Raw genomic sequence first — 26,138 nt, 5'->3', positions numbered from 1 at the left:
CAAAAGAAGAGAAAAAAGTAGTAGAAGTAACTAAGAAAGTGGTGGTTACATTTTGCAATTATTATTTCAGCTTTTGATCCACTGGCTGCTACTAACAGTCAATTGATTATTGAAATCTTCTTAGTTGTCAGGTCGTCCAAAAGCATACTGTACAGCATTTTCATGCTTATACAGTATGAAAATGATGTGAATTGTCAATTTCATCTATTCTTATCATGATTTAATGTGACAGGACAAGAACTAGGCAATCAAAGATAAGACCTTAACAATGACCAATAATTCTAAACAATGACAGTTTAAATATGAGAGGGATATTGAATGCATAACCTATTAAGACAGGTACATGACATTTCCAAACTATGGCAGATACTGTACATTATCACAGGCAATAAGCATTGTAAAAAATGTGTTGGGATAGTTTTCTTTTATAAAGAATGTGCCTCCTTCTTGCATTGTGTATAGACTTTGTATAAAGATACAAGTACTGTAAGTTACCTGAGGTACTATATTTCTGAATGTGTGCATGTTTTTAGTAAGTATATCATACATACAGTATACTAAGGATGTTATCAATTATTCAACAGCACCAATTACAGTTGCTGACATTTTTGTTCACCAACCAGTATTAACAGGAGAAAAGCTATTGAACATTAAGGTCTGAACATTCTGTTTAGAAAAAACAACCACCTAATCTACTGTAATCTTGGAATCCAAATTAAAATTTGACTGTATTTCCATATCCTACAACTGTGCTATTTGCCTCGTTAAAAGAAGTAGAAAAAGAAAGACATAACAGCGCACTGCCAGGGAGCCAGGTGGTGTAAAATAAAATACTATTTATTAAGCACAGGTACAAAAAAAGCATCACCCCTGGAGGTGGAAAAAGTCCTCCTATGCATTTCGGACACGAATGTCCTTTATCAAGGAGTAAGTTCTTTTTCTACTTCTGGATTACTGCTCATATGGCTGGCACGCCAAAATGGACTCCCCCAGACAGTAGGAGTGGGTAAGACTCTTTGCAACTGTTTATTTATGATCATACATAGATGAGTACCATTACCTGTTATTTTCCTCCAATGAGGCTACATCAAGGTAACTTCATGCATTTTTTATTGTTCCATCCAGGAGAAGTGATTGTGTTATTGAATTGGTCACTCACAGGTTAGGCTTAAGTTTATACCCACTCCATAGTACATTTGTATATAGGAGCCCTTTTCAAAGGATCATTGAATGATAAGATTCGCCTTCTTTGGAGCACCCATCTCCCACATATCCTCATTAAAAGAAGTATACATGAAACCATAAATATAATGAAGTTTTAACAGCAGTATTTGTTTATATTTTTATAGTTTTGAGTTTGGCATATGGTATAAGGAAATATAGAATCTCTTTTCAGGAATTTCCACTTCCACTGTCATTGCCTGCAGTTTCTATTACATGGTAATGTCCAACAATATGTCTCAAAGTAGAGAAACACTTCAATTTAATGAGAACTTCATAAACAACTTACACAAGTAATGAATAGCACTTAAAAATGTCCCTTTTTTTTCTTTGTGTGTCACAAATCAATCACAAATATGCTAAACAACCGTTGACATGTTGAATTGTTAAACGTTTTTACATTTTAAAGTACTGATATCCAGGTCATATTATAATTGAGTGTGAATTTTTGTTATGTATTTGAATATTGTAGAACCGATATATTGAAATATATGTGCTATTTACAACTATGTTGTGGATTATATGATAGAGGCAAACACTAGAATTTTGATGATGTATCTTTGTTTGATATTTATAGGTACCAAGGAAAACGCTAGTGTAAAAGGAACCCTAGAAAAATTATGGACTATACTTGAACCAAATGTTGAACAGCATGGTGTTAACTTTTTGAGGTAATTAAACTTTTTCAAGTACATACTGGCACAGAGAAATAAGTCATGTACAGAGTATATGTGGACCAGGTAGAAGCTGAATTTGCAACGAGTCTAATGTGATATAATCAAAACTAACACCATACAACACCTCTTTTCCATCCTTTATCCATAATCTTGACCTACTGTATTTACTGTATTTATTTAGTACATATCCGGTAGGATATCTATCTGTTTCCATACTACATGCTTTAAAGCACACTTAGAAGAAACCTTTGAGGTTTTAAAAGCTCTTTACTTTATAATTTTATCAATAAAACTGCTTATGTTGGTCCCCTAAAAAGTATAACAAACTGCAACAAATCTACATTTCTCCAGAACCAATACAGCTAATAGAAAATTGAACCAGTCATCATACTGTAGATATATTTGTGTTCATATTCTAATGTTCACCAAACTACCTAGATAAACTGTAATGCCTCAACACATTGGCCTCCATAACAACTACATTTACAAAATACTTTTCTTACATATATGCTTTTCAATTCCTTTTTTTTTTTTTTTTTTTACAGATAAAGAAATGTCAGGGCAATCACTTTCCACATTTCTGACATCAATTCTATGGTGTACATTTTTTTTTGTTTAGCTTTAGGGAAGATCTAGCACTAGTTTATCTAACTTCTTGGGTTACACAGCACTGTTCTAAGAATGGCATAGGGAGTGGCACTCACATGGTAAATGTACTGTCCAACCCCCTAAATGACCGAATATGGTTCTGTAGTATCCTCCCTCCTGATGTAGTTATCCATATTCGGGCATCTACATCAAGGGACAGGAAAGGCCAGACTGACTGCGTCTCACCTGAGCTGCTTGGGGAGACATGTACAGTAGAGAGGCTGATTCTGTCCCTCTGCACAGAATCCCCTTAGCAACGGAGCGGTGAGATCGCTACTCACCTGTACACTTTGCATACTGCTTTCGTGCCTGTTTTCATCTCTATTGTGTAAGCCTCCAATTGTGAGTTTGTTTTATTTGGTATAAATTGTGTTTGACCTGCACTATGGTCTGCCCTCTCTTTTTCCGAGACTGCTGACACTTTCTATCCATTCCAACAAGTGCTATGATTAGTACTTGGTTGATCCATCACCCATCTCGGATACACCACTCCTGTAATATCCAGGGATACCACCAGCACTGACTGGTATACTGCTCTTCTTATTCTGCTCTATTGTGAGTAGGCATTTGGGAGCCTTTCATATATATATATCACCATTAGTAATAGCATATTGCACTATATATATTTTTTCTTTCCTGCAAGACTTCTTCGCTCCCCTGAGATTTGGAGAATCTGTATGTACCCAGACTTTGGAAACAGTCTACGCTATAGGTTTGAGAGAAGTTGTTTTTTGCTTTATTTTTCACTGATTCACATATTACACTATATTCATTTGATTTACTTAGAATATTGTCACTGTATTAATTATCACTGTATTCACTGATTCATTTTCACAGAACACCTTTGGGAATAGATAGAGCGCCATCCAGTGTCTTTTCTACCTCTGCACAGCTCTATCAGACTGGCTGGCCTGGTAGGATTAAAACTGCAGGGTTCCCAGTTTAATCCTCCCGGACCGCAAAATTGACTGTTTTACTAAAGTTACATCTGTAGATGTATCAAGATGATGTCAATTTAATAAGGCGGACATGTCTATTCAGTTCAGTCATGTCTGAGATGGCATTAACCCAGTGCCAGATTCATGCGTAAGCTAACTACAGTTTAGAGCCTCACAATATGAGTGGCCTCAAAAATAGAAAAATATGAATGAATTTCAAGTTTTAAAATCGGATGATACCGAAAAAGATTCTCTATAAATTTGGACATTTTTGTTCAAATATAACCCTAAACATCATGTGAACCGAAGTGACGAATTTCATAGCTTATCATTCGAAGACAATGACTTTGCTCTCAAAATCATGAATGAAAATGTTTCAATATTAAAATTAATGTGAAGTGCAAACATTATTTCAGTCTCATGTTTATATTTTCAATTGTTTCTTCAGTCAGAATAATAAATCTAAATATTTGGGGCCTCCTAAACTTGACATAGTTTAGGGCCTCAGAAGGTCAAAGTCCAGCCCTGTGTTAACATTTTGCTGACCATCAGAGATAAAAAGCTTAAATAACAAGCTTCATATAGATGCAGCGGCCATTATTCGAGCACTTTACGCGTTGTATAACTCGGAATACCCATGTCATGGCGCGGGATTTCTTCCAACTATATCGCCTTAAGACGTGAGTGAAGATGAGTGCAGAAAATGGCATTTTAGTGTTCTGTTTTTTAACACCTGAAATTGACACAGTAGCACAGTACTGTACACATTACAATTCATTCATTTCATTGCATTTAATTGCACACAATCCATGAAATTCAAACAAAGCAACCGCGATAAACACGTGTGCCTGGGGCGATTGGCCGCGTTAATGTTCGTTGTTCGAATAATGGCCGCTGCATCTGTACATACATTATGGAGCAGAAGAATGAATGCAAATGATAACATTTGCTCTCTCAAAATGGGGCAAATTGCACCATCTTGATACAGATGTTACCACGGCTCATTGTTTCCAAAGCCACGTCTGAGAAAGCAAAAAGTCGCTGCTCCGGAGACAGTGCATGCCGCGACATCATGTTCTTGCTCAGTTGCTAAGTAAATATTAACCTTCTATCTCTATTCTCTTAAATAACATAAATGTAAAAAAAAATGTTTTTAAACTACAGTAAGTTATAGAGAACTACTTTACCCAAAGCCCAAGTGCAGGTTAGATCCCTGCTACCATGAATGAGACGATACCGTCATTGAGTACATAGAAGCAATTAATATAGATTAACATTTTCCCTTTCAAATGATAATGAAGTGACGAGTAATTATTTTAGAATTTGATCTATTCTCAAAGGTTTAGCATTTAATACCTCATTTGAGTATCTCCAGTGTGGTAGTCATTGTATATTAATGTTTTTTCCCAATAATTTAGACAAACTGTGAAAACCACAGTTCGTTAATTTTAGTAAAGCACAAATAATGTGTACGTGTACAATGTCCTCTCAAGAAAATATAGATTTTCAGGATGAAAATTGAGATAAATTATATATAATGCACTTGGGCTGTACAACATAACTTGTAATATTTGTCATCAATAATGATTACTACATATGAAGGTCCGGGAGCAGTCTACAAGGATTTTCCATTTTGTTTCTCATTTTATTTCCCCATTGCTAAAATAATTCCATTGAACAAAATCCATAAATACAGATGGCAGATACAGCAAATTAGAACACAGATAACACTGTATGATGTAAAGACACAATACATACAGATAAGGCCCTATTAATGCACTCAAAATCTGAGGGGTAGGTCACCTTAGTAAAAAAAAGCAACAACACAGGAATAATCTGAACCAAACCTATAAATAGTATTTAAGTATGCTTTATTAATGTTGGTTAAAAATGTTACCAGAATAAATGGTGAATAGAATGAACCGAATACAGTGAGTGCTATTAGGGCAAATTGCCAGACAGTTAATCCAAAATAGTTGGAAAACTGAACATAAGCACTATAAATAACAGATAGCACACAATCAATGCCTATGGTTTAAGGCAGTGAAGGCTAACTGGATTGGATGACGTCACTGGAGCACTATATAAAATATATATATCCACTAGAGGCAATTCAATGTGTGTGAACTCTAGCTCACTGTAAACCATACATCAATGATGGGGTAGAAGGTAAAACAGTAGCAATGGTAATCATTAATAACACACATAGATATTAGTACAGCTGACATACATAGACCGATAGAACAATGGTGGTGTTCACAAAACCTGTCCCTGCTAGTTAGTAACTACACATAGGGATAAAAATGAGGGAAAGGGGTACCCTACACACCAATATATGTTAACCCTGTGAGGAGAGAACAATACTGCAGGATCGTGTAACCCACTAGCTCTGACCCTCAATAACATGCCCCTACAGCACACGGGGGGGAGAGGGGGGGTTGGAGGACAGAAAAGAGGGAAAGATGGCCCTGTTAACTTATCTGTGCTGGCCCTGGTTACACGATCCTAACGGTCAGCCTGGAAAGGTGCCTCGTGGAGTGCGCAGCTGAAGAGAACTCTGGCGTTGGCATGGTGAGGTCTGCTTGAAGCTGCAGCTTTCCCTCATTTCTATCCCTATGTGTAGTTACTAACTAACTAAGAAGTACCTTAAACAGGTGGCCCTCCATGTCAGTCTCTGGCAGGTTCCTGGGAACTCTGTGTCCAAATATAGGTTTCTGGGTGTCTTGATCTCAGCACACCTTTTTGCTCAAGACAGTGAGGCTTCTCTGCATTTCTGTGTCAGGCCAAATGTGAGCTAAGGAATCTCTCTCCTGTTTCTCACATCAGGCTTTTCTAAAAGTCCTAATCAGCCAGGTAGAGTCTGGTTGATTGCCTGTGTGCAATTATCCACCACACTGCTGGATTTAGAGGCAGATTCTCTCAAACAGTGATAAGTCCCTGTTACATACCTCCCCTGTTTGTGGGAAGCTCGGGCTTACCACAGCTAAAGCCCATCCTTCCACTCTCACTCGAGATATCTCTGCGGCTCGAATGAGAGTGGATGAAGAAAGCGAACCCTTAGTCCCGCTGGGATTGGAGCCCTTTCTCCAGGTCAGTAATGTCTCGTCAAGAAGGTGCTTGAGCTCAGCAGTCTTCAGTCGCTCGAGGAGGACTTTTCCCAAGCACAGTCTTTCTTCTGACCACTTGGTCACGTATTTTCCCCTGCATTGGGCGATCCTTTCTTCCCTGAGTTTAGGGTGACCACCTGCATCGGGATCTGTAGCCATATTCATGGGTGGTTCAAGTTGGGTGGAGTTTTTATCTATAACGATTGACTCCCGTGGCATCTCAGTTTGGTAGTTACCTAGTGTTGTACATGTAGAGGTGTGAACATGAAACAGTTCTGCGTCAATCTAGCCAAAGACTGTATCTTTCTAGTGGCTATTTTCATTCTGAGGAATATAGCTTGGGCCATGGGGACACAGTAGCATGACTGTATTGGTATTGCGCTTCTCAGTCTTAATTCCGTTCTTCTTTCCTGATTTGTGTGGAAAGCCGATTTAATCACACTAGCAGCTTGCTTAATTTTTTGTAGCATCTTTGCTGCAGACACTTCCTAACATTTGACTGGAATAAGATTACACACTGCTTCAAATGTTCAGAATTCTTTCGTTGATGTTGCATTCTCCATATGGATTGGAGAAGGCAGGCTGCTTTATTCTGGCTATTTAGCCGACGAGTTTTCATTCCTCTGTAGGCAGCCTGTATGGTGAGCGCTGCAGAGTGTTTGTGCAGATACATTTCTCTTTCCAACCTTGTTTGGACAAGAACTTTGTATACTTCTGAATTACTCTGCTGCTTTTCTCCCTTTTTAAGAAGTTTAGCTCATCAGCGAGAGAATCCTGTTTCTGGAGCTTGCTCTGGTGCATCAACACATTCTTCATTATATTTTGGTGCTCTGTGGATTTCTTTGCTAGGGCCGCAGCTGCTTGCCTCAGTTTCTGGACCTTCTTGTGTTCCCTCTTGTACCGAGTCACCTGGCCTCTATGCTTGGCATCTAGCCATGCTCTGGTGATGCTCTGGTGATGCTCAGGGTATCCTTCAGTTTCTCATGCTTCTTTGCGGGGGGACACTGGGTAATCAGACGTTCCTGCAGCACTTCTACTTCTTTAGCAGCCTGCAGATTTTCTTCTTACACAGATCGCTGCTTCTCTTTGGCAATCTGTAGGTGCGCACTCAGACCTTGCAGTTGGTTCTGCAGTAGGTGCTCTTCTTGTGTGCGTTGCTCCAATGCTTCTAACTTTTCATGTTCAAATAGTTTAATCATTTTTTCTAGCTCATGAAGTTTTTAATTCTTTTCATTGACGTGGCCAGTCAAATCAGAATTTTCTGCTTTCAGCCTTGTATTTTCTATTTTTACAGTCTCTGTAATATTCAGGGCCTTTTTGTAGTCCTCCTTCCATTTACGTACTGCTGAGTTGAGATTCCCAATCTCCTTGTGTGAGACTTCTATCTCTAGGTTGAGGGTGTGAAGCTCCTTCTGAGAGACTTTTAGATCCATACTAAGACTGTAGACAGCTTTTTGAGAGATGTCCAAATCCTCAGCGAGACTGAGGTTCCTTTTTAGAGGCTTCCAGGTCTGTGCGACAACTGTTGACCTCCTGGTGTGAGTCATTCAGTTCTATGCGGAAAGTATGAACCTCATTCTGAGAGACTTCCACCTCTCAATGGAAATTACGAACCTCTTGCTGAGGGAGACTAATCTCTTTCAGTGCCTCCTCATACTTCTGTTTCAGATTAGCAATCATTCTATCAAATTGACTCTGCTTTTCATCCATGGCGGTAATAGCAGCGTTTGCAGTATCTAGATCTGTACTTAAATCCTCTAATTCGGACCTGGATTCAGAGTACATTGTGAGAACAGTCTTCTGTAGGTCAGCGTTATATTCCCTCACCAGTTTCAATTGTTCATGGAGCAGATCACAGTCATTCCTGGCATTTTGCAGGGCATCTTCAGGGCCGGTCAAGGGATTGTCACTCATTGGTTAGGGCTCTGCTTCCCTGATATAGTTTGAGGGTTTCTCACTGTCAGCACCAGACAGACACTTCTTTGGGGTACACGACTTCTGCCTTGGGCCCTCTGGATATTCTGTTATCCGCGGGACAAATTCTCCATTTGTTCTAGGCTGCAGGGCATCTCGGCCCCCCCCTTTTCTCCACAGGATCTGTGGCCATGTATGATCCTTCCATGGTAAGTGGAGAACCTCTTTTCTTTTTCCGCCTTTTTGCTTTGGACGACTCCATTCCATCAGGGGTACTGGGGTCTCCTTCTTTGTTTGAAACTTCAGCAGTTTCACAGCATCCACTGTCATGGTAGCTAGTACAGGGTTATAATAATACACCAAATATCACTGGGTTGAATTGAACACGACTTAGATATAATAAATATAGTTTATTCCTTAAAGAAGGTGAACACACAAGATTGCACAAATAACATATAAGAATATAACACTTAGGGTTTGGGCAATGAAGCAATCAGGACCTCCGCTACCATTGAAGTCAATGGGAAACACACACTTTTTAACAGTTAACCCTACTCCGTCCGGTTGAGGGGAGAGGGCTGGAAATTGCCATGTAGTCATGCCGGAGCAGTGACTACATCCTTGCCAAATCCCAGCCCTCTGATCCCCACGGAACTGGAGTTATGGGTTTTCAGTTTACACTGTTTTCCCCTTAGTGCTTGAAAGCCACGCGGTTTTCTCCGCCATTACGGTCAATGGTGCGACCCTCGTAATGAGCGCGACCCTTTACCGGGATCATTGATTGTCGGACCCGGTTGGGGTCGAGTGAGGGGGTTCCTAGGATCTAGGGGCAAAAATTATTTTATTCCGGGGTGCCCTAGAACCTAAGTTTCCCACGCCAATTGAACATGAACTTGACCGGGGATTGATCAAAGCTCTTTTCAAGACAAAGTTTCCGCTTTTGCGGTCTGCGGTTTGGATGGCTGCCAGCTCGTTTCTGGAGGTCTGAGTCGAGGAATCCCCATTGAAATACATTGCTCCATTGACTTTCAATGGGGAACCGCCGCTCCTCCTCTCGGGCGCCACCTGCACGTCTTCTACGATATCGGGCCCAAATCTCCATAGGGTTACATGGGGCTGTAATGGCGACCTATGGAGAGACTGCAAAATGGAGCCTGCAAAGGCGGGAAAAGGGACAATGGGCCATAAACACAAAATTAACATTAACCCTTTCCCTCCCGACTGGTTCCCAGTGTAAGTGTTGGTGCAAACACTGAGATGGGGAAAATACACATTCACCAGGGGATATACATTTGGTGCTGACCAGGGGCATAAACACAGTTCTGGACATCATTCCAGTTAACCCCTTGCCTCTCAGGTGAGGGCAGGTGGGTTGCCAAATGGGGTGTAACCCCTTTAATACTGGGCAAACCCCCTGTCCCACGACATCCACCATACTTTTCTTGCAGTTGCATTAGCTGACAGGAATATTCGGGGTCATAGAGACCTGTTTGTTCGGTGTGTACTGAGTTTAGGCACCTCCACCATCCTTGGGGTGTTTTGTGGGTGTGACTCGGTTCGGGCTCCCCATAAGAGATCTCTTCATCCTTATCCATATCCTCATAGGACTGGAAGGGCCACTCTTTCGTGGGGTAGGGTTCATTACTGGAACGCAATATCTTGTCCTCCATTTTGGTAGTATCAAGTGTATTTTTCTTCCTGACCTCAGGAGGCACAATTGCAGCTGTTTTCACTGTATTCGCTAGAACCCCAGCTGGTAGTCCTACAGGTGGGCAGAATTTGCTTACAGTGTTAGTAGCTCTCACAGGCATCTCTGTAGACTTTTTCTTTATCTTCTTTACTTTGGTAGGTTCTGAAACATCAGTAGTACTGTGGACACATTCTTTCTCATCAGTGATACTGGATGTGCACTTGCTAAGTAAATCTTCTGTACGTTCCTTCTGAGCACAGCACATTGCTTGTTGCTGCAGTACCTTGGCTCGTTGAATTTTTTTTCCTCTGACTGTTGCCCTTTTTCTGGGGCCACGTAGGGATCATCCTCATCATCCGAATAAGGCCTGAAGGGACACTGCTCCGTGTGGCTGGGCTCTTTACACCAGGAACACATTTTGTTCCCCATTCTTGCAATCTGTATTTGACTTCAGCTGGGTGGCCATTTTAAAATCCCGCTGGGTTTTTTTTTCTTCCACAAGTGTGGGGTGGACTCTAGTCACAGCATCAGTCCCTTGTGTGGGTCACCATCTGTCGCTGTCCTCCCAGTCAAACTGTGGAGTGGTGGCTTTCTCCACTGCAGTGTAGTTTTCCTGCCTGGATGTGTAGTCCTTTAATTCTGGTCACTTCTGCACGTGTTTTGTTTCTCAGACTGTTGCAGGAACTTATGCAGGCAAAAGCACAAACATGTTCACAGGCAGTCCCCGAGGCCCCTTTTTAATGCAAGGGCCACCTCTCATCTCACTTCTGACACCATATGGAAGAGATGTGTGTAGAGGTACAGTATATATAATGGAGACCAGGCAAGTGTAAGAGCGCTGGGTGTGGGGGGGAGAAGTGTAAGAGCGCTGGGTGCTGGGGGGAGTAGTGTAAGAACACTGGGTGTGGGGGAGGGCAGAGTAAGAGCGCTGGGTGTGGGGGGGCAGTGTAAGAGCGCTGGGTGGGGGGAGGCAGTGTAAGAGCGCTGGGTGGGGGGAGGCAGTGTAAGAGTGCTGGGTGTGGGGGAGCAGTGTAAGAGCGCTGGGTGTGGGGGGAGCAGTGTAAGAGCAAAATATACAAAAACAAAATATACAAAAACAATAAAATAAACCCCTTTCCCTTTGTAAGGGCTAACCTACTTCCTCAGACCCTATCTGCAGGACTGGAGGGATATTTCCATTACCAGCTTATCACCCGTAAGTCTCAGGAGGTACCTTAAGCAGGTGGCCCTCCATGTCATTCTCTGGCAGGTTCCTTTGTCCTCTGTGTCTAGGAAATATAGGTTTCTTGGTGTCTGGGTGTCTTGATCTCAGCGCACCTTTGTGCTCAAGACAGTGTCTGTGTGCAGATTTCTCTGCTTTCCTGTTTCAGCCCAAATGTGAGCTAAGGAATCTCTCTCCTGTTTCTCACATCAGGCTTTTCTAAAAGTCCTAATCAGCCAGGTGGAGTCTGGTTGATTGCTGGTGTGCAATAAACCAGCACACTGCTGGATTTAGAGGCAGTTTCTCTCAAACAGTGATAAGTCCCTGTTACAGGGAGTTACACAGAAGTTTTTACGGATAGTTAAATAAAAATCACACACTGCAGAAATTATATGTAGAAACACGTTTCAACTAAATGTAAAATGTGGGTTCTATGCTGCACACCAGAGTATATTCATAACAATAATACATACGGTTATCAGTGCTCCTGGCTCAGGGAATACCTGTCTGAGATCCAGAATCCAGAATACATGCTGAAAGAACCTGCCCTGCCAATTGGAAAAAGGGCTGGAGGCCTGCAGACTTCCTGGGAAGCTTTACCACGCCCTGGCACTGCTATCTCCGATCTGGTAAAACGTACAGGCCCGGGAAACGAAGGAAACGAAACGACATGCATGCAAATCATTTTGTCTCAGTGTATTTAGTATAAGGCAGAGATATATATACAGAACAAAGAAAACATTGGTTAGAGGCATAACTTAGGTTAGAGGCGTGATTTAGGGGCAAGACATATTAGTGGAGTGATTTTGGGGCGTAATTCTCCCAAGACAGGCATTGTCTGAAATACATAACTTTCTCACTGTCTACGTTATCTACAACCTTGGTTTCCATGGCAGCTATGTGGGGTGATTCCTCTTCCCAGAGAACTAGTCTCCTACTACTGATTAAAACAGCAAAAAGCTGACTAAATGAGAAAATGTATTTCAGCAAAAAGCTGACTACATGATTTTAGCTAGCCAGTGCAGACAAAATGGATGGTTTAACACAAATGCAGCTTCTGGCCTTCTCTATTGTTCCTAACACATGCAAAGGAAGATGACTCAGGGCACTACGGATTTTAAACTAATTTAATAGGTCAGAATATCGACATTTGAACCGTCGCAGCGGCCTTTTTCAAGTTTGACTGATATAAAAAAACACCCAGAAGTGTCCAGCATCAACTCCCCCAAAAAACACAGAATCACCAGGTGTCCCACGTTGATCATTATCCTCCAGCATCCTCCTTCCACATCATCTGGATGTGCAATCACGTGACTTACGCTAGGATGCGTGTGATGTTATCACGGCATTCCTCCTTGTCGTGGATTGGTCACGTCCTGTTCCAGAAATGCCACAATCGTTCGGCTTGCAGCTAATGTCTCTACGTTGATAGTGCTCCGTCCGTGGCTCCTCCAGCCTGACTGTCAATCCCCTCACTCTCTTCATATGCGCTATTACGGCATATTCAATCCTCAATTCATCAATCTGACATCACATCTCGTTGGTTCCCATGGGAAGGAAGGGAGCGGAAACTGGTGATGCTGAAGTTTGATTGATCATGAAGGAAGGACAACATATGATCAATAAAAGCCCATAAAGTCCTTTAAAAACAATATATCCATAAGTGGAAAATTTCTAATAAAGTGTAATAGATTAAAAAGGAAGTTGTGACTTTTTCTTTTTCCAATCTATAATTTACTCCAAAAATAAGGGATTATATTTAATAATTTTCCAGTTTTTTTACTGATTTCATATATATCATCAGAACAAGGAGAGCTAGCAGCAGCAGCGCACATATGATCTGTGGGTAGAGCACATATATATACCAATTTGTGTTTCTCTCCCACATCATCTCTTTGTAAGAAAGCAGTTGAGGGACAGAAAGTCATTAAGGCCCTTAAGGAACGCTCCAGGGTCTACATCCAATACGCCTCTCTTTATAGCAAAGTTATGTCTTTGTCAATGCCTGCAATTGTTTTTTGTACCTGTTCAATACCCATAATTTTTAGGGATGCCACTGTATGTTTAAAATCTATACAATGTGTGATTAAAAGTGTCCTCTGATTTATGATTGATTTTACTCCAGTTCTCAATAAATCTAGTTTTAAGGATACGGTTGGTCTTGCCTACTGTAAGAGATGTGTGCAGAGGTACATTTAATGGAGACCGATTAGGGTGAAATTAAATCCCTGCTTTATTGTGCCTGTTCCTTTAACAAGGCAAAACATACAAAAACAAACAAAATAAAGGCCTATTCCACTTTGGTGAATAACTAAACCTTTACACCAGCCTTTTCCAACTGAGTGGCTAGCTAAGCTGGTTACCACCCTTAACGTTTGTGTAGGGTATAAATATATATATAAACAAAAACAAAGCAGTGCTAACACATACAGGTCATGCACTAATATACTTATCTCTGAGTACCAAGTACAAATCCCAGAGTTCAATCCATCAAACACAAGTCCAGTGAAAAAGAGTATTCATTAGAAAAACAAAGGGGAAAGATTCCCAATAGCCAGATCCAATCCAATTGTATGAGGGGGGCTGCTCGTCCATTGGAGAATCACTCCCAAACCAGTACTGTATAGAAAAAAAGAGAGAAAAGCGCACTCCCCTAGTGCATTATCTTATGATGCAGATGAAATAAAATGTATTTAAATAAATGTAAGGTAGATAATACACACTTACAAGATATAAAGAGTAAAATTCACGTACAGGTATCTTTACACACAGACTCCTGGTAGAGATCAGCTGAGATGGATGGGGGAGACCTTTCTGTATACCCACTGAAAGCCAGTTGCCTTTAGACCTGCTGCTGGAACGCTCACACACAGCAGAAACGACCACAGACAGGGTCACAGTGAAAGCAGGCACAGTGGGAGACGGTAACAGTCTCACCTCTTGCAGGTCATCAACATGAGGTGCCAGAGGCAATCTCAGTATACAGGAGTCCCTTAATTAGCAGCGGAACACCACACACACTGCGTGCTTGTACGATGACATCACAGTTCTACGCGTATACATAAACGTCTTCCCCAACCATCTCAGCTGATCTCTACCGGCGTCTGTGTGTAAAGATACCTTTACATGAATTTTACTCTTTATGTCTTGTAAGTGTGTATTATCTACCTTACATTTATTTAAATACATTTTATTTCACCTGCATCATAAGATAATGCACTAGGGGAGTGCGCTTTTTTCTCTTTTTTACTATATATATATATATATATATATAGACCATACGATACCGGTTGCAACACGACATCAAGGGACAGCACGCAGGTAAGTAAATCAAAAATGTTCTATATTTGATAGAAGACACAAAAAAACGACGTTTCGGTCCCCCAGTGGGACCTTTCTCAAGGTGGTCCCACTGGGGGACCGAAACGTCGGTTTTTGTGTCTTCTATCAAATATAGAACATTTTTGATTTACTTACCTGCGTGCTGTCCCTTGATGTCGTGTTGCAACCGGTATCGTATGGTCTGTTATTGCTTTATGGGATAAGCACCAAAACTTGCATATGGTGTGCCGGCTGTGCATTGGATTCTATATATATATATATATATATATATATATATATATATATATATATAAAAAAATATATATATATATATATATATATATATATACAGTATATATACACAGACACAGACACAGACACACACAGTCAAACAAGAAAGTCTCTTATCTGCTTATGTTGTTATTGCTGTAGGAGAAGGCCTCTCTGTTCTCCTGTGTCAGCATTCTTCTGTGCTATGGCACTCTCTGTGTCCAGGTATAGAGGTCTTCTCCCCTTGTCTTGCTGTTAGCATACAGTCCTTCTGTGTGCATCAAGACATCATATTATCCTCAGGTCAGCCCAGTTGTGGGCTAAGGAAAGCTCTGCAGTCCTCTTTCTTCTTATGTCAGCCCAAATGTGAGTTAAGGAATCTCTCTCCTGTTTCTCACATCAGGCTTTTTCTAAGAATCCTAATCAGCCAGGTGGAGTCTGGTTGATTGCTTGTGTGCAATTAACCAGCTCGCTGCTAGATTTAGAGGCAGTTTCTCCCAAACAGTGAAACGTCACTGTTACACCTACATAAACCAACCCACAGGGACATTTTGTTATATATACTACATTAGTTGTAGTACAAGTTACAGTATTCTGCTTTTAATCTCATATCTTTTACAACTTCGTGGGTGACAGAACTTATTCCCTGTACTTAAACTATTACAGATTGAACAATTAAAACATCTGAAACAACCATGTTTTGAAGTACTCAGAAAGTGCAGGGCAGCGTAGTGCTTTTTTCTATCAGCGTGGATCAATATATCCTTAAGATTCTCACCCCTCTGATAGGCAAACCTCAAACGATTTTTACATATTTGCCCTAATGCTTCATCCGTCTGTAGCACCCTCCAATGTTTGCTAATGCTCTGCTTTAAAAATTTGCTGGCAGTTGTAAATTTACTGACTATGGTCATTCTTTCCATATCCGCAGTCTCTTGCTGAATATTGGGTACCTTTTCAAAAGCCTTTTCTATTGCGGACAGTTTGTGTCCGCGATCTAGAAACAGAGTTTTAATCTCTGTTAGCATCTCCTCCAGTTGTACCCGTCTATCCACTATTCTGGATGCCCTAATCTTTTGTGAGAAAGGTAACATCTCTTTTACAGACTCCGGGGGGAAACTGGATGCATGCAATGTCAAATTCCTATCAGTTGGTTTCATTTAACTAAATGTAAACATCAATTATCAAAATGTGTACGTAACAAACTAGCAAATTAAAAAAAGAACGGTGAACAATTATTAAAAGGTTACTTTTTGACTTATTTTAGCTTGGTGCCCTGCCACCAGTTCTCTACTTCGTTTCAATTATTTAATGTTTATTTTTTCCTTTGTGTAATGAGTACATAATAATGTTACATGAAAAATATTATTTTTTTAGACACCTGTTTAAACAAAATGCTGCTTCGCTTCAGTTGTACTCTTGCTATGATGATGAGCACTGCAGGATTTCATTTGCTGACTATACCGTTACTTATCCTGAACAGCCTCCCAATTCGTGGTTTGTGGTTTTCAGGTACAGTTACTTCTATTTTACAATCAATAAGAGTATATTGGGATAGGGGTGTATATAACGTCACCCAGTTTTATGCAATGAAGAATTAGTCAAACAGAATTAAGGATAACTTACCAGAACTAAATTATGTTTATAGCAGAGTGGAAGACTCCATCTTGTGTTCTGCTCAAGGATGCCTTCTCTATACCCCCTTTGTATCTAAAGCCCTCTTCCGCCTTTAACCTCTCACACTGACTGCCCCACACCTGTGGGATGCCCTTCCCCTCAATATCCGACTAGCACTCTCTCTATCCACCTTTAAGACCCACCTTAAGACACACTTGCTTAAAGAAGGATATGAGTAGCACTATGGCTAATACTATACAAATGATACATAAAGCTTGGCCCCCTGCAGACGCACTTACCAGAATGCGCTCCTACTGTCTCTGTACGTTCTCCCTACCTACCAATTAGATTGTAAGCTCTTCGGGGCAGGGACTCCTCTTCTGAAATGTTACTTTTATGTCTGAAGCAATTATTCCCATGATCTGTTATTTGTATTATTTGTTATTTATATGATTGTCACGTGTACAGTATTACTACTGTGAAGCGCTATGTACATTAATGGCGCTATATAAATAAAGACATACATACATGATGAAGGATAGGAAGGAAAAACATATTCTATTACTAAAGGATGCAGAGGTGATCTCTGCAGCTAGGAATAACCGTAACAAATTACAACTTTACAGTAATGAACTGAACATCCAAACTGAAAACAGTCATTTTATGTTTATTTTTTTTAGGGAAGTGTTTCATGTGCCGGAAGACATGCTTATAGTACCCAAGGCATACATCACTATCCCAGTCTCTGCTCTGCATGTCATAAATAATGATACATTCGAGGAAATTCCCTGGGTTTTTAACAAAGTAGCACCTCACATTTATACCAAGAACAAGGTAAGTGTGAAATATTTGATGAAATATCAGATTGACGGGTTGCCATTATTGATAAGGAGCTCTAATGTTATTCATTTATTTTAAGCGCCATATGGTGTTTTCATTCCTTAAATCCCTTCTTGATATCCTTCAATCTGCTTTTATTCTGACTACTCTATTGAAATTCCACTCTCTAAACTTCTCTTCTTATTATACTGGACCTCCATTCTTCTTTTGTCACTTTGGTCATCCATTTGTCCTTCACATTCTCCATTCTCTTGCGCACTGTGACTGCCTTCCCATGGTAACCATTAATTAAATGGCCTCCTTTTTTGGATTCTTCTCTCTTTTTCTATTTTGACTTTCTGTTCTGTAGAATTTATGTTCGGCCCTTTCCTCTTGTTCCTCTGCACCTGATGTGTTTGTGACCTAATGCACTCAATTGTTTTCCATTGTCATCTCAGTCGTTCATCTTTCCTCTTGTATTTTACCACCCAGAATATAACCCGTCACAGTCTAGCTCTTAACGATATGCTAGTCAGTACCTACTATTCTACAAAAGTAGAAAATTTGAGGTTATACATCCTTACAACAATAGCACCCAACTTGTCAATTAAAATCAATTAATCCACTATCCTTTTTGTCATTCTCATTCTGTACTACAGTATATATGTGTAAGAAAATCGATGACATGATTATTTGTTGTTTATCATTTTCATCTGTTACAGGACACTGATACAAGTTTTGTTATTTCAGCTGTGTACCAAAATAAATTCAAGTTACAGTTAAATAATGAACATGGGCTTAAAGTGCAGTCTATCAGCTTTAATTTGAGGGTATTCACATCCAAATTGGAGATAGGGTTTAGGAATTACATCTCTTTAATATGTAGCCCCCTCTTTTTCAAGGGACAAAAAGTAATTGGACAATTGACTCAAAAGCTGTTTTATGGACAGGTGTGGGCTAATCCTTCGTTATTTCATCATCAATTAAGCAGGTAAAAGGTCTGGAGTTGATTCCAGGTGTGGTATTCACATTTGGAAGCTGTTGCTGTGAACCCACAACATGCGGTCAAAGGAGCTCTCAATGCAAGTGAAACAGGGCATCCTTAGGCTGCAAAAAAAAAAAAATCCATCAGAGAGATAGCAGAAACATTAGGAGTGGCCAAATCAACAGTTTGGTACATTCTGAGAACAAAAGAACACACTGGTGAGCTCTGCAACACAAAAAGGCCTGTATGAAAATGGTTGCAATTCCTAAACGTTTCATACGATATTTTTTTTCAACCCCTTGAATTAAAGCTGAAAGTCTGCACTTCTATTGCATCCCCGTTGTTTCATTTCAAATCCATTGTGGTGGCGTACAGAGCCAAAATTATGAAAATTGTGTCAGTGTCCAATTATTTCCGGACCTAACTGTATGTCTTTCCAAATACACAACATTTGTGCACATGGGTATTTTTCTTTTACACTGTCTTAATTGAACAAATATATTTAATCTTGTCTGTTTTACCAGTCTTTTCAGTAGTACACAGAAATCTATGTAACTTAACACAATTTCAAATGAAATATGGCTAATGGGGGAGATTCACTAAGCGCCGATGCGGAGTATCACACCCTGATCTAGCTCCAGTATTAACACCACTCAATTCAAAAGCATTTAATGACAGATCAGCCAGCAATAACCTGCATCGGGGCTCAGTGAATCTGCGCCTATGTGTCAGAAGCATCAATACAGCACTCTTCTCTTCACAAAATTGGAACCTTTTGTTTTTGTGCTTTCGGTATGTACTTTGCCTTGTTATTAATTAGAAAACAAAATAAAAAGAACACATGTACGTATATATTTACTATTTAACCCTTTGGTGTCACAACACCTCTGGCACATCACACCCATGTGGCCTTTCCTCAGAGCTTTCATGTGATCGTGGCATCCCTTAGCCCATGAGCGTTAATGCTGACGCAGCATGTAGCAGTAGTGCTATTAAAAACAATGCATACGGAGAGAACACACATTATTATTATTTCTCATCAATGGGGGTAATAGTACCTGCTTCATCTATACCTCTATAATTAGGCTTATATTTTAATCTCTTTATTTACTGTACATGTGTATTTGTCTGGTCATTGGCCTGCTCTTATATTTGGGCTGGTGGTTTTCAGAAGAGGGGTATTCTGTGATAAGTTAGTATCTGAGTCATGGACTGAATCAGCCCTGATGAGGTATTCACATGCTTATATAAGCACCTTTAATGCTTTGGATATGAGGGTTTCTAAGTAGCAAAAATAATAAGGTAATGGTTTTGGTCAAACATCTCTTTTGTCATGTGGAAATAGTTTGCAAAACAGACGCAAAAATTACCTCTACAATTCTTGGTAGAACATCTTTTTTACGCCTAGTTGTTTATCTGTAAGCCACATCTTTTGAACTCATCTTTAAAGCCACTCTTGCTTCAGTATTAAGCCTGAATATGTATTACATTAGTAACTATCAATATGTTCTCAAAATGTCATTTGCTAAATATTAGTACATCAGATGTCCTAAGGAATGTGAAGTCATATAAAAATAAATTATTGTAATTATAAAAGACTTGAAATTTGAGAGATAGCGCTACTCCACATATTCTTTAGTTAAGTTTTATAGCTATAGCTTTGTCAGTAATGTTGATTTTTGTTGAACTGTATTCTGTCACTTTTGTTTAACATCACATTTTACTTTGTGACATGATGAATCAGTTTTATTTTACTGACAGTTGGGAGCTTAATACTTTATTTAGCAATATGAGTGTGTTTAGTACCATCAACATCAAAATTCCACCATAAAATAAACAGATGAATGTACTATACTGCAACAGAATCGTGATTAATAAATCTTTTATATGTTATTTATTATCTACTAAAGAGAAAGTGAATAATGAAATCCTGCTCTCTGGTTGGTTAAAACTAATCGCCCTGGAATGCCCTTAATATTATAATCCATATAACATTGTAATTAGATATACATTTGTACTTAAAATTGATATTTATAAGAAATTAATGTTATATCAAACCTGAAGCTCATGGGCACTATCCTGGAACTTCTCTGAAGGCCTCCAATGGATCAACCCTGTCTGCCATGTGGAGCAGGAAGAAGAAAAGTTTGTGCTACAGTACATCTCCAACTTTATATGCGACGAACAATAGCCAGACCTAAACATTTGAAATACCCAACCATCTGCTATTGAGTCAGCTAAAATTAATGGGGTTTGTCAATGGATAAGCTGTTCCATACTGGAGGGGAGTCCTTCCTTACAACACCACAAAAATAAATATTTGGCATTCCCTAATAAATGAGAATTGTGATATAACCATTCTGATAGGATAGTGTGACTGTTCCTAATGCTCTGCTGCAAAAAGGGAGATGCAATGGCAGAAAATGTTTTCTTCTTGAAGTGACAATGGCCACATTTTCTCGTAAGAACTCATTAGTAAATACAAAATTGTGCTATATTGTACAGTATCTGTATAGTTCTACTTCTGGTAATAAAATAAGAGAAGCACAGTGCATTGTTATCTCAATTCAGCTGCACCACATATAAATCGGTGAATAAAAACACTATGCACACATTATAAATACTATATCCAAACACACACACAGGCAATGCAGCCATTTCTTTTACTGTATAAATACATTTGTATTTTCTAGTAATGTTAGGTGTGTCATACCATTCTTTTAATTTTACTTACAGTATGTTTCTACCAGTAATGGCTGGCTGTGTTTTTTAATTTGTTCATTATTTATGCATTTTGTCTTCTGATGTGAAAAACACTAAATTTTTATTGTACTTATCAAACTCACCATACATCTACAGTACTTCAGATAAAAAAAATAAAATGAGTGTTAGTGTGTGTCATGTTTTACTCAAGGACTTTCACTTCCTGGTGAGCAAGTTCACTCATTATAAAGTAGTATCGCTGAATGGTAGCCATTCTAACACATTGGTGTTAGAATGATATGCAAGGCATTTGACACTGAAACATATTATAATTCATATGTTTACTGGAGTAATACAAGGGGTTAATGGTGAGCAGTGGATGCTAAGCTACACCCTGTGGTGACACAGGGGTACTGTCACAGGAGGTATAACTAAAGGAGATAGTTGCAGATGTTAGGTTCCAGCATGGCGAGAGGAGCCTCAGGGAATTGAGGTAGGGGATATGTGTCGCGGTGGAACAGAACTTATACCTCAAACACTCTGGGTTTAGATTGAACAAGACTTTTGGTAAAATAAACTTGCAGGTTTATTTCGTTTTTAGACAGACAGACACAGTTAAACAACTAACAATTGACAAACACTTACTGGGTAATGGGGAATGAAATACTCTTGATGTCCAGGAGTAGCAGTTCATTCAGTCACACAGGAATTCCGAGATCAACACGAAGCAAAGGGATGAGGCTGCAGGCACCTTTTAAAGCTAAGGGACCTGTTTTTTAACATTAGCCTCATCCGATTGTCAATGAATTAACTTACACCTATTAAACATTGCCACATAACATGGGAGAGCTGATATCACCCTCCCCTGACAGCTCAAGACATGTGCATTGGACATTTTGAGTCGCCCCACTTGGGAAACAGGGGCCCAAATCCTTGGACACCAGCAGGTCTGACTGACGTGACATGGGACCAGCGAAGCTTTGTCTCAGGGTGTTATCTTTTACAAGTGAAATGATTATCACCTCTAGACCCGGCTTGCATATTAAACAGAGGGATTCATCCTTTTGATCAGCATAAGGTTTAAGCCCTGGTGTTACTTATCCACGGGGGCCTGGAAATGTAGGACTTCACAAAGGCCATTACAAGCTGAAGTTTCCAAGCATATCCATCTGCCATTACAAGCTGAAGTTTCCAAGAACCATCTTTAAACCACTTGCTGTTTTTTATCTTACTTCTTGTAAGTAGGTCATCTATAAGAGCCAAGTTATCATACTTACTATCACGTTTTATTTAACCTACTGCACTATGATATCTTATATGTTTTTTTCTGGGTGTTCCTGACGGCATCGCTCCCTTCCTGCCCTGGATCCGGACTTCACAAAGGACCTTAATTATTCCCCCCCTTTGCTACTTAGCATATCAAAGCCCCATTTGGTGATCTGTGCCCTGCATTATAACATATATTTTAGACCTTGTATATTTTTCTGCTATAACATCATAGGTTACAAAACGTGTGTGCAGCCTTGGCTATATATGCACTGTCACCTCTCCAAAAATGAGCTGGATAGCTTTTTCACACGCTGAGATATGGGTTAACTGCAGTTCTGACCCTGCAAACCTGGGCCGACAATGGGAGGGAAGGGAACACAGGATTATACTCACAATATAGTTAACCCTTTCCCTCCCGACATGATTTATACACAAACAGGAATATTATTCTGGGGACAATACAGCCTTATTCTGGGGACAAAACAGATGTGACAGGGGAATGCAAGTTATTACCCAACACACATTAACTCCTTGTGTCCCACGCATGATTGTAGGGGCTGCCAGCGGGGGATGACCCCTTTATTCAGGCCTGACATAGCCCCCTATCATGACAATATGTTCCCACCATTATAGTATAGATCAGGCCACCCTTTTATTTTGTTTCAGTTAGGGGCAGTGCCCTATCTGTTAGGATCCCATAGTATGGCCATAAGAGAAGAGCATATCCTAGAGAGGGAATGCAGACATGCCACAGTTGGCAAAGCAGAAAAGGCCCCCGCATGTCAGAGGATTAGGCCTACAAGCGGATCCCCACAGTATTTATTACCCCTGAGTAAGTGGCAGTTCCACAACAGGGCTGTTAAAGAAATAGTAATGTACACAGAACATGCCAGCATCTTAGCAGGAGCCCGCAGTAAAAGGGACCATGTGAAATACAGTATGTGTGCAGAGGTATGCACATGGAGACTGTTTAGGGTGAAATTAACATATGGCTTTATTGAACCTGTCCCTTTAAACAGCACAGCAAAAAAAAAATACAAAACAACAAACACCTATCCCATTGTAAGGGCTAACTTACTTCCCCCAGTCCCTCTCTTACAAGACTTGGAGGATAATCCCCTTTCCAGTCTACCACCCCAAAGTCTCAGCGGTACCCTAAAGCAGGTGGCCCTTCAGGTCAACGGTATCCAGGTGTGCTTGAGGGTCCAGCCTTTGGCAGGTTCCTGGGTCCTCTGCATCCAAGAAAAGAGGTCTGGTCCCCTTGTGTCTTGCTGTCAATATACAGTCCTGTATATTCAAGATCCTCTCCTCATGTCAGGTTCCTGGGTCCTCTACATCCAACGAAAGAGGTCTGGTCCCCTTGTGTCTTGCTGTCAATATACAGTCCTGTATATTCAAGATCCTCTCCTCATGTCAGCACTGTTGTGTGCTTAGGAAAAATCTCTCTAGGTCTATCTTAGCAGGAGTTTGAAACCTGTCTCAGAATCCTAATTAGCAGGTGGAGTCTGGTTAATTGCCTGTCTGCAATTAACCAGCTCCCTGCTGGATTTAAAGGCAGTTTCTTGCACAGGGATAAGTCCCTCTTATAGACCATTAACAATGTTGCTAAAAAGAGGGGCCCTATCCACAAGATGAAGTTAGTACAGTAACAAATGAATGCACCCCACATGACTATTAAGAGTGTGAAGAGCTGTATCAAGAGTAATAGTGGTATAGATGAAATTAGGTACAACTAAGCTATTCTGATTGTATATGTGAATTAAGTGTTACCATACATGGGAACATAAATAATGTGTTCTGTTGTACCATAAAATGTTCTGGTGCCCTACTGTATCTTCGCTTAGTCGACCACCACCAGCACCCTGAGAAAAGGTAAATGAAGGCTTTTGTGGACAGACACCATACACTGATGTAAATTCCCTAGGAGCCGAGCATGGAGGGTTATACAAATGATATCTTGCCTGTTAATTGACGACAACTGTTTGACAATAGGTACTGTAGAAATACAAAAAAGCCATTTAATATTTTAGAAAGAAATACATTGTTGTACTGTTGATTTAATAACTTGTCTTTCTATTTTATTTAATGGCTGTGATACAGTATACAGATGTAGCCAAACTTTCTGTCCCAGGCACCAGGGACGAAAACGCGGCCCTGAAAACAATACATTTTGTGGCCCAGGAGGATTAAAGCAGGACCCCCGCGGTGTTAATCCTACCGGGCCAGCCAGTTTGTAAGAGCTGAGTCCAAGTCCAGTCCAAGAGAGAAGCAGTCTCTCTGTCTCCTCAGAGCAGCTCATAAAGGAGCGACTCGTGTGCTTTTTATTATTTTTAACATAGGATTGAAGCAGCGGGTTGCCGAGCTGAACCCCATTCATTTCAGCTCCAGGGACCCCCTGCTTCCCGAGTTACAGATCTCCGTAGAGGATGCCGGTTTCTCCTTCAAGTTTAAAGCTCCCCCGTCACTTGGGCCAATAGGAAGCCTCACCAGATAACATCATGACTTTCTATTGGCTCATTACAGAGCGGCTACTGGCACCCCCTATAAAGTCTGTATCTCCAAAAGCAGGGGCCCCGTGAGCTCAAATGAATGGAGTTCAGCTCCGGAGACCCCTGCTTCAAACCTATGTTTAAAAAAGCAGTACATGTGGATTGCCACTGATCTGTCCTGCCCCTTGATGTCATAGATTCCCGAATATGGACATCTACATCATGAGGGAGCATAATATAGGACCATATTTGGTCATCTACATCATCAAGGGGGTTGAACAGGACATTTAAATAATTTAAATGTCCTGTCCAACCCCTTTGATGACATAGCTGATCGAATATGGTCTATAGTATTCCCCTCGTGACATAGATACTCATATTGGATTATCTACTTCATCAAGGGACAGACCATACTAAATTACGTACCCCCAACACCCCCAATAAAACTACAGCTCTAGACTAATGCCCCATATCCCTATTAACCAAATGTGGCTAATAGTGATTTAGGACATTAACAAAAAAACACATGCATAAAAAAAAAAAAAAACATTAATAAGCCCCCTTCATTATCTTAGTGGCTTACTGCTAAGGTAATAAAGGAATTAACCCTTGTCTCCCAAATGGCCTAACCGCCCCCATTAAAACTACCCACCCCATCTACACTAATGGTCAATATCAATATCAATATTAGCCAAATGTGGAATTAACCAATTAACCAAACATATTTAAAAAATAAAAAATAAAACAAATAAAAACATTAAGCAAACATTTAAAATAAATGTAAACAATATACTGTGCTATAATACAAAAAATAATACATGTACAATATTACAATAAATTACTTACCCCTCTTCAGTACTGTATGGGCTAACCACCAAGGTAATGAAGGGGTTAACCTCTTGCCACTCACCCCTGGACAACTACCCCCATCACCAACCCCCTACCCCTAACAAGAGTACCGTCGCCACCACACACACACAGTAATGGGCAAGGGTGCTATTAGCAATATAGGTTATCTATCTGGCCACTAGCGCATTTGTCCATTGAGAAGCATTTGATAAAATTACATTTTACAAAAGAAACCTTACACTAAAATAATAACATAATCAAATGCTAGCCTTTTAATCCATTGAAGGCAATGTGGGTATCTAGGCACAGTGCCAATCAACGAATACCCTAAATAAATAAAAGTTGTACCGGTGCCAGTAGTCGCTTCACTCTGCTAGCAGGGTTTTCAAAGCTCCCGCACCCTGTGGGCCAATAGGAAAC

At 40.2% G+C, this 26,138-nt stretch overlaps 1 protein-coding gene across 1 annotated transcript in view; it reads left to right on the top strand.

Moving 5' to 3' along the window:
* ADGB (androglobin) overlaps positions 1 to 26,138 on the top strand; it is a 542,000-nt gene that overhangs the window by 355,500 nt on the left and 160,362 nt on the right. The window contains exons 23-25 of the mRNA XM_075596533.1: positions 1,799 to 1,892; positions 16,365 to 16,499; positions 17,285 to 17,438. Of these exons, the coding sequence (XP_075452648.1) occupies positions 1,799 to 1,892; positions 16,365 to 16,499; positions 17,285 to 17,438 (383 nt within the window). The remainder of the gene's footprint in view (positions 1 to 1,798; positions 1,893 to 16,364; positions 16,500 to 17,284; positions 17,439 to 26,138) is intronic.

This window comes from Ascaphus truei, chromosome 4 (assembly GCF_040206685.1).
Source record: "Ascaphus truei isolate aAscTru1 chromosome 4, aAscTru1.hap1, whole genome shotgun sequence".
Taxonomy (NCBI): Eukaryota; Metazoa; Chordata; class Amphibia; order Anura; family Ascaphidae; genus Ascaphus; species Ascaphus truei.
This window is presented reverse-complemented; position numbering and strand designations above follow the sequence as displayed.